The 10,356-nt window shown below is 34.4% G+C and overlaps 2 protein-coding genes across 2 annotated transcripts; both read left to right on the top strand.

Annotated features, from left to right (window-relative positions):
- The first annotated feature begins 974 nt into the window (after positions 1 to 974).
- LOC106426313 (probable 2-oxoacid dependent dioxygenase) lies at positions 975 to 2,591 on the top strand. The gene is made up of 3 exons (XM_048753990.1): positions 975 to 1,632; positions 1,731 to 2,052; positions 2,133 to 2,591. The coding sequence occupies exons 1-3, from the start codon at positions 1,130 to 1,132 to the stop codon at positions 2,382 to 2,384; spliced, it is 1,077 nt and encodes a 358-aa protein (XP_048609947.1). The 5' UTR covers positions 975 to 1,129; the 3' UTR covers positions 2,385 to 2,591.
- A 5,789-nt stretch (positions 2,592 to 8,380) lies between these two features.
- On the top strand, positions 8,381 to 8,770 carry LOC106426346 (probable 2-oxoacid dependent dioxygenase). The gene has a single exon (XM_048756025.1). The coding sequence runs from the start codon at positions 8,381 to 8,383 to the stop codon at positions 8,768 to 8,770; it is 390 nt and encodes a 129-aa protein (XP_048611982.1).
- Positions 8,771 to 10,356: the final 1,586 nt, after the last annotated feature.

Genomic DNA, 10,356 nt, shown 5'->3' with positions numbered 1-10,356 from the left:
TAATGCTTCATAAATAATTGACACAATATATTTGAATATATGATATATGTTTAGTAAAAACCTCAATACATAAAGATAATTTATAGTATTAATTTTAATATTTATATATTTCTATCCTCTCTATTTATTACTATTAAAATTTTGATTTTACAGAAATTAATAACTACGATTATATTTTTATTGATATTCAACCTTGTATTTTTTTTAAAGAACGGAAGCGTGATTTCAAAATGGAATCATAAGCTTCCAACGTGTTTTTAAAAAGAATATTTTGGAAGCGTTCTGGAAGCGAGATTCCGTAAGCTTCCACAAGGTTCCGATTCCGATTCCGGTTCCGAAGCGGGAAGCGGACGTCCGATGAAGCTTCCGTGCAACGTAGTGCACAACAACGACAATACTTCGGAAAATCATGTTCGAGTAATTAGATAGTCGATTGTGCATTGTTATTAATTTGACTTTTGTAAAGAAAAAAATTATCCTATTACAGCTTTGAGTGATATCCATTCTTTTAGCATAATATTTTTCTTGGGTAAGTATGATCTATTTATAAGATATACAAATCGTCCTAGCGTTTACTCTAAATCTCACTTTCTGAAGCTTAAATGACTCTTTTCTAAACCAATTTTTAGAGTATTATTTTTTATGTATTGGCACGCGCGCCGCTGAATGGATTGATTACACGACCCGTCCTTCTCTTTGGCCTCTATCTCATGCCTTCACCAGTTTTCCTTCCTTATATATAGGGACAGAGCTAGGTGACTCAAAACACTTATAATTTTAAAATCACATCAATTCCAAATATGCACCGCACTATGGTTGCTGACATTTATAACTTCAAAAGGATATCAATTCCAAATATGCACCGCACTATGGTTTCCGTTCATAACCTAAAAGATACACATCTCGATGATATGATAATAATTTTTAATAATATGATATAAAATTGATAATATCTTTTATGATATTAATAATACAGACGGTATCTCAATATATCTCCTTCTCTTTGCGCTCTATTTCATGCCTTCACCAGTTTTCCCTCCTTATATATAGAGACAGAGCTAGGTGACTCAAAACACAAGTTTCCCTGTTTCATAAAGCACTAAAAAAAAGGTTGGAGTCCAAGTGTACAATGGTGGGAACATTTAACCGTGCCGGCGAGGTACAAGCATTCGACGAGATGAAAATCGGCGTGAAGGGTCTCGTCGACGCTGGAATCACAAAAATCCCACGCATATTCCATAACCCGCAAGCCACGGTAACTAACCCTAAACCTCCTTCTACCTTGACTATCCCAACGATAGATCTCGGAGGTGGCGTGTTCGAGTCCACGGTCACAAGAAAGGAAGTGACTGAGAAGGTGAAAGGCGCCATGGAGAAGTTTGGTTTCTTCCAGGCGATAAATCATGGGATTCCACTCGAGGTCTTGGAGAAGATGAAAGATGGGATCCGTGCGTTTCACGCGCAAGATCCAGAAGCGAGGAAAAGGTTCTATAGCCGTGAAAAAAACAAAGCGATAAAGTATAACTCTAACTCTGATCTCTATGACTCTCCTGCTGCGAGCTGGAGAGATACCTTAAGTTGTTTTATGTTCCCTGATGTTCCCAAAACCGATGACTTACCAGACATTTGTAGGTACGAACACGGCTTCTCTTGTTTTAAATTAATCTTTGGACTAACTTAATATTTTTGTTTGATGGGTTTTGAGAGTTTATTTATGTTCAATGTTTTAGGGAGATCATGTTGGACTACTCAAAGAGAGTGATGATGTTTGGGGAGTTAATATTTGAGCTCATATCAGAATCCTTAGGGCTGAAGCCTAACCACCTCAAAGAAATGGATTGTGCAAAAGGCTTGTTGATGCTCTGTCATTGTTACCCGCCGTGTCCTGAGCCAGACCTAACGCTCGGCGCCACTCAGCATACAGACAGATCTTTCATCACTATACTTCTTCAAGACCATATTGGAGGACTTCAAGTTCTCCATGATGGATACTGGATCGATGTTCCTCCTAATCCTAATGCTCTTATCCTTAATGTTGGAGATCTCCTACAGGCAAGTTGTTGTTTACTCATAATCAAACGGTCCATAATTAGTAAGAAAACAAGGTCTTCATAGTGTTTTTTTTTTTGCAGCTTATGACGAATGACAAGTTTGTGAGTGTGGAGCATAGAGTTTTGGCAAACGGAGGTAAAGAGCCACGCACTTCGGTTGCATCTTTCTTTGTGCATCCTCCTTCAATAAGTCCGAGAGTATATGGACCCATTAAAGAGCTTTTGTCTGAAGAAAACCCTCCCAAGTACAGGGAAACCACTCCGGAAGCCTCCAACCACTATGTGGCTAGAAAACGTGATGGGAACAATTCGTTGAGCCATTTAAGGATCTGAAAAAAATTGGTGAACCTGATCTGAATCTATATTGTTGTTTACTTTGTGTTTCCAATAAAATTTTAGTGCACACAGATGCACAATATGGTTTCTGAAGTTACTACGTTATTTCGTACGTTTGAGAAAAAAGGATAACTACATGTTGTAGTCCCATTGAAATGTTTATTTCACGTTTGATCTAATAAGATATTGCCATCTATTATTAAATTCCCTCTATAATCATGTGGGAAGTTTTCAAAAAGAATATTGATAGATCACTCTCTTGTTGTTCCTGCTTACGCCTAAACAACATTTATTTTTGTTAGATATTACAAAGATTTTATTACTAAAATAATTATCCTATAGTTTGATAGAAAACTTAGAATCTGGTGATAAAATATCATTGCTAAATGTAAAAAATGACATAAATCTGAACCTCCATGACAAATTTCTTCATGGAAATCTTCTATTCCATGGAGTAGATCTATATAGGCCTGGGACGGATCGGGTATCCGGACAATTTTAAGATATCCGGATCCGGATCCTTATCCGACGGATCCATAATTTTACTATCCTTATCCGGATCCGGGGTTCGCGGATATCCGGGTGTCGGATATCCTTCTAAAAATTATAATATCCGGCGGATATCCGGATCCGGATTTGGATCCTTAAAATAAATAAAAAATAATATTAATATATATAAAATATTAACAATAATTTAAAAATAAAAATATATATAATGTTTTTAATTATTTCTATGTATAATATTACAAAATTTACATAAAATTTATATATACTATTATAAAAATGAAAATATATTAAATAAAATTAGTTTTTATATATAGATATTACTATTTTTGAAATAGCTATTAATAAAATTTACGGATCCGGATATCCGGACTAAAAAATCAAGATATCCGGATCCGGATTCGGCTTTGACGGATCCAACATTTTACTATCCGGATCCGGATTCGGCCTCTCCGGATATCCGGATTTTCGGATCGGATCCGGATCGGATCACGGATCGAATCCGGATCTCGGATAAAAGTTCCAGGCCTAGATCTATAGATATTTTGTATTTTACCAGAAAAATGAAATAAATTGAGCGGTGAAGGGTGCACATGGACTGAAGAGATTTGAAATAACTATGCTATAGTAAAGACGAAAGAAATATGATGTAGATCATCATCCATCATTTGTCGCTTCTTGATATTGTTATATGGGAAGTTGTGATGAGACCTACGTGCTCCTTTTATATTAGGGCATGTGCTATGGTTAAACTAGTTGGCATAGAAAACGTCGATCAAGGTCATACTAATTTCTCCCCTAAATTAAGTTATTATAATTGCTTATTGATCATAACGTTTTTGGTGTTGTTCGAATAGTCTTGATCCGTTACTTTTATAACTTATAACACAAATCTGTATGGATTGAACACGAAGCAATGTTAATAGAAAAATGTTTGATACCTACGTGTAGTATCTGCCATATGATTATACATACCATGTATGTTCTACAACAACACATAACAAATGCATAGTGATATACAACAACAAATATATATGAAATATATAGCACTATAATTGGTCAAAAATAAGTTAATCAAGATTTAAACTGAAACTAAAATAAAACTAAATGGAACCCAAATTAGTTTAAATACAATAATTCGGTCCAGTTATTTTCCGACTCGAAACAAGTTACTCAAAATTTACCAACGGAGGGTCTAACAACCGGGCAAATGAAGCGACACCCTTCGCAAAGAGAAAAAGATGACGGTTAACCTAGATAGAAAGAGGTGAAGGAGAAAATAAATTGAGAACTGAAGCGATAATTCTGTTCAACAACAAAGTCTTTTCCCATAGTTCTCAGTATATAGTAAACAATATCAGTTTGCAAAATAAATAAACTTTAAATAAAAATATAAATTAACACTTACTACTACATCACAAATGGTGGAAGAGAGTTTGTTATTATTTTTGCAAAGTCTCTCAACAAAGAAATGGTTTTCACCTCTCACTTCCTTTGTTTTCTATTTTTTTTTTTAAATGTTGAAATACTGTGTGAGAGACTTCCCCCAAATCACCCGACCATCTTTATATATAAAAAATGGATTGATTCTCTCCCAGGGTGTCCACCCAGGATTCAACCTCACTAATTCGTGCATTCTGGAGCTGCCACCAGCCCCTCTCCTAAATACGATGTGTTTCATTAGTTGTTGCATGATATGATTGGACTTAATTTGGTGTGTGGGCTTCATTTGTTGTTCAATCAACCCAGCCGATAGCGAAAAACCTAAGCCTCTCAATCTGGGTTGCATCGAATTTTAGGGTTCACCGTATTCTTCCTTCTTCGTTATCTAAACTGCCATTGGAGTACCCAGGAGATTTCTGCGAAATGAATCTTTATGGCGACTCTCTAGATCGAGCAGATTTTGTGACGTTTCGTATGAGTTTCTTCTTCTCTAACCCGTTACGAACTTTGAAAGGGTTAATGGTCCGTAATAAACATTGCTTCATTCGTTTATTTTGTTTTAGGTGGCCTCCTTCACTAATTATCAATCTATAGTTGTAAATCCTATCTCTTCGCCAACTACCTACTGCCTTCGTCTACCTCTAACTTCTCGGTGTTGCTACCGATTCCGATTCTCTTTTGCATCGTCTACTTCCCACCTCTAAAGAGTCATAAAGTTTATCTATTTACTGTAACAATCCAAACGACATGAATTTATTTCAATGACATCACCTCCACCCTATATATATCATTCATTGTTGCTTCTCACCTTACCGAATCACGCTAAGCAAATTATCAGAGGAAATGATGGAAACTAGATCGGCAAAATCGCCCGGAAATGTACTTAAACCTCTGTTCTTCAGTGATGTTATGCTGGTTTGGGACCGTCTGAGCTACGCTTTTGATTGAAATATGTTCTGGGAAGCAAGGAATACAACGAAAGGTGGCTTCCTAATTGAACTGGATCTGCTTCTTATAGATGAATAAATATTCAATTTTCTCTGTAACGGGAATTGTGTTCGTTAATATTCAATTTCGCTTACTCAAACTATTCTACTAGAGGTTGTGTTGTCCAGCGTTTCATTTCTTCAAACCGTGTAGCCCGTTACGAAGATCACTTAAAGCGTGGAAAGACCTACGGTCGTTGCTTCACGGTGTATCAAGAAAGTTGTCTGGTGATATTTATATGATCGACGGTGAGGAGTTTTGGCTCAGATGATTTCTGCCCAGGTTTGACTCGGAACGAGTTTGATCTCTATATGAAGGAATAATACAAATTTTTAGATCAATTTGAGTGGTGCTAATTATATAATATTAAAATATATTGGTGGGCTTGAATCAGCTGGTGAGATACTCACTGAGACGAAATAGACACGAGGCTACGAAGGAGAAGGAGATGGCGGTTAAAAGGTGGGGTGGTGTGAGTTGTTCTACCGAGTCATGAGTCATCCCGATTGGAATTTGAGTTCAAGACTGTAATCTGTAAATGTAAATAAGGAGAAGAACATTTTGTCTGATGAAAAGAAAGATAATGTGAGCTGACTTTTTGACTCAAGAAAAAATGAAATTCATGGAATAATATAACTCATAATATATCTATATATATTTTATAAATTGTTAAAAAAATAATAAGCAGAAAAATAGTGATATCTACTTATGATTTTTTAACGTATAACAAGTTCAACGAAAAAAAAATAACGTCAATGAAAACTATGATACACTTTGTTAAATATATAATTAATTAATCAAATATAAGAAAACTAATGTTAAATATATATATTAATAATCACTACTATTTAAAATCTTTAATGGGTTATTCGGATAACATGATTATTTAGTATTAAATGTTATTACATATAAATTATTTAGTGGTGTACGTTTTAAATTATAACACTCAACAGCCAAAAGAAAAGTACCACTCAATATTAGGTTTTTGTGCTGTTTACTTAATTTAGATATTTTTCTATTACAAAAAACGAATAACAGTACTTTTAGTTTTAAAATAAATTCATTTACACATTATGTAAACTACCATTTTCGGAAAAAATAAACAACATAAAAATAAAATAAAAGTACTACGAATCTTGAAAACATTCAAGAAATAATACATGTTTTGCAACTCAATCAACAATAATCCATGGTTTGTGTGCTACGCCCAATCACCATCGGTCTACCTAATATCATAATCAATATAAAACAAATTTTGAATACATGTAAAACAACTAAATTCACTTGAACAAGATAACTAATTAACTATGAAAGATCTACAAAAAAGATTTTTTAGAAGAAAAAAACACAAACCAATCCTTCAACCCCAAAATCATATAAACAACAAGTAATTCCTCCAATTATGAGTAAAAAATAATTTTTTTTTTTAAATGAACATTACAACCACCATGAATAAAGTAAATAACTTATCCTACATACAATCCCTCTTCCAATCAAACCATTAATCTCCAACATACCTTATAATATAAATCGTTTTCATAGAAATATCCCTCCTACTCACCATCTTCACACACGCACAACAGCAAGATCAAATAACAATTATACAAACAAAAATAACAAAAAAAAAAAGAAACTGGCGGGCCAGCTCTAGTGATATTATACAACAAACATCATTAGGTTTGTCTTTAATTCCCTTTCATTCGTTTACAGCTTTAAGCTTCTCTTTCTTCTGTAGGGAAAAAATATTTTGATTTAGACGTTTTGCGTAAAATATTGTTTATTGTTGCTAAACTCTAAGTAAAGTAACTTGCTGAAATCAATTATGTAACATCTGAACACGCTAAGAGGACACAGTTATTCTTTGGTACAAGGTACTCAATTTTTTAGGACCGCACTAGCTGAGTTCAAGGACTATATACCACGTAATTCACATGGGCTATCACATAAACATCAACCAAAAAGTTGGACAAACAAGTGTAATTATTTCAACTTCTGTTCACACACCAAAAACATTTGTGTTGCTATATATACGGAGAGTGTCACCGAGCTCTGATACAACAAGGTATACGTTTGGCCGAATGAGTTTATTATTCAGTATATGAAAAGTATTAATACTAGAATACAAGTAGGGCTACTAGTACTAATAAGTATTTACAAAGAGATCCTTTAGTATAATCTATTTACGTAACATGCCCCTTCAAGATGGTGGTGCTGTAGTAACACCAATCTTGGACCTTGATGATTGAAAAGGAGCTCTTTGCAGTGGTTTCGTTAGACCATCCACGAGTTGATCGTGCGTCGAAACGAGTGGTAAGTCCTTGAAAATAATCGTTGATTGACTTGTTTCATTTCTTCCAGTTCTGGATTTGTTGACGAATCTGCTTGACATGGGCCCTGCTTGGTTTTGCGTAGGTCATTGTAAGAGTTTGCCAAATTTCCGACGCAGTCGACAGGATGGGTTGAATCGTTGTGGTGATTGCTCCAAGCAATGCACTGTAAATCAAGCGGTCTTGTCTTTTCCAGAGTGTGTAGGCCGGATTGGTTGTGATTCCATCATCAGTGGTGATCGTCGCTAGAGGCACAACGATAGATCCCTTAATATAGCCGCCCAAGTCATAGCCATCAAGCAGAGCATGGACTTGTCTACTCCACATCAGAAAATTGGAACCCGTAAGCTTTGTCACATTAGTCATATTTACATTGAGAATGGAGGTAGTTGCTGAGACAGCAATGGTCTCAGTTGTTGATGCCGGCGAGTTTGTTGCAGACATGGTGAGATGAAAGAAAATTTTTTTTTTGAAAAAGGGAGATGGCGGCTTTTTATTAGGTTTAATCAAGCTCTGATACCATATACGTTTGGCTGAATGAGTTTATTATTCAGTATATGAAAAGTATTTATACTAGAATACAAGTAGGGCTACTATTACTAATAAGTATTTACAAAGAGATCTTTTAGTATAATCTATTTACTTAACACAAGGAACACACAAATCAGAAGTCTGCCTCTTTCTTCAGTTTCTTGTTCTTGTATTAAGAAAAACAATAGTAAGAAAGACACTATGGCGGGCTTATACGACTGTGACAGTGAGGTGAAAGCATTCGACGAGATGAAAATCGGAGTTAAGGGTCTCGTCGACGCCGGAATCACACATATCCCTCGCATTTTCCATCATTCACCACATGTCACCGTAGCAAACCCTACCATACCCTCCTCGACGGTGGTGATTCCAACGATCGATCTTGGAGGTGGCATGTTCGAGTCCCCTGTAACACGAGAGAATGTGGTTGCGGAAGTGAGAGACGCGGTTGAGAAGTTCAGGTTTTTCCAGGTGATAAAACATGGGATTCCACTTGATGTTATGGAGAAGATGAAGGAGGGGACTCGTGGGTTTCATGAGCAAGACACGGAAGTGAAGAGAGGGTTTTATAGCCGAGACATCACCAAGTAGGTTAAGTATAACACTAATTTTGATCTCTATAGCTCTCAAGCTGCGAACTGGAGAGATACTTTAAACACGGTAATGGCTCCTGATGTTCCTAAAGCTGAGGACTTACCAAAGATTTGTAGGTACGTACTAATAACACCTATAGTTCCATGCGTACATGTACAGCTTATAATTGGAAAATGTACTATTTCAGTTTAACTCAAGTTGCTAATATAATTATACTACAGTGCCAAACTGTTCAAGTTAAAAACATATCTTTAGAAAAACAAATTTGGTTATTGTGATGAATGTGCCCACAAATAAATTTTGAGCAAAACTAAAAACTGGAGAGAAACTTGGTTGAGATTAAATACCAGTTTAGGTTTTTTATTAATAATCTGAAAAATAATTTATAAATTCTTATATCCGTATTTATAATTTTTTTTAAACATGAGTTTTTCTTTTATTTTAGAAGCTTTTCTTAAATCAAATAAAATATCGTACTAACGAACGTGACATTTTACCGTTGTACCAAAATTCAAGTCATCTTTAATAGCAATTACGAATAAAAAACGAACAACAAAATACAAAAACATCTTAAATTTTATCTACGGACATTTACAAAAGACCAAAGTGGCAAAAAGTTATTATCCCAAAGTACTTTGAATATTGGAAAATAATTTTTATTTTTTGAAAGTTCATTTCTAGTTCTAATTGAATTAATTAAGATTACACAAGATACTTGATTTAATTTAGGATTTAGCTGATATATATATATATATATATATATGAGAAATACCCTTATATATATAATCCTAAAAACAATTTGTCACAAAAATAGCCCCTGATGATTAAAATGACAAAAATATTTTATTGAAAAAAATAAATATACACTTAATCTTTATATCCCTAGGATTAGCTAGTCTAGACTTTAGGGTTTAGAATTAAGGGCGGAGTTTTAAAATAAAATAAAAAAAATATTAAAAGTTTTAAAATAAAAAATTTAAAATAACTTCAAAAACATTTTCGAATTTCAAAACAAAATTTTGAAAATAGTTTTGAAAAAAAATTATAAAAAAGTTCGAATTTGAAAACATATAATTCGAATCTATAAAAAAAATATTTTTTTATTTTTTTTATTTATATTTATATATCTAGGGTATAAGAGTTTTTTGTATTTATTAAAACCTATTTTGGTCATTTTCTTTTTTGAGGAATTTTTTTTGTTACAAAAACCTAAAAATAGTCTATTTGATATCTATATATATAAAAAATGTTCGTATCTCTCCTATTGAAACACGTCAGCGCCAGGTCATTAAGTCAAGCACTACAAGAAAACAACAAAGATTCTGAGGGAAAAAATCGTCGGAATTTCGTCGGAATACCGTTATTCCGACGACATACCGACGAAATAAGTCGTCGGAAATAATTCCTCGGAATTTCTTCTTTCGTCGGAAATCCCTCGGAATTTTCCGACGGAATTCCGAGGAAACAAATTTCCGAGGAAATTCGGAGGACCATTATTTTGTCGGAAATGTCCTCGGAATATACCGAGGGAGAACTTCGTCGGGATATTTCCTCGGACGTTCATCGATCGATGCGTTTTAGAC

Source organism: Brassica napus, chromosome C4 (genome assembly GCF_020379485.1).
Source record: "Brassica napus cultivar Da-Ae chromosome C4, Da-Ae, whole genome shotgun sequence".
In the NCBI taxonomy this organism is placed as follows: domain Eukaryota; kingdom Viridiplantae; phylum Streptophyta; class Magnoliopsida; order Brassicales; family Brassicaceae; genus Brassica; species Brassica napus.
The sequence above is the reverse complement of the archived record's forward strand: the minus strand, read 5'-3'. Positions and strand labels throughout refer to the sequence as shown.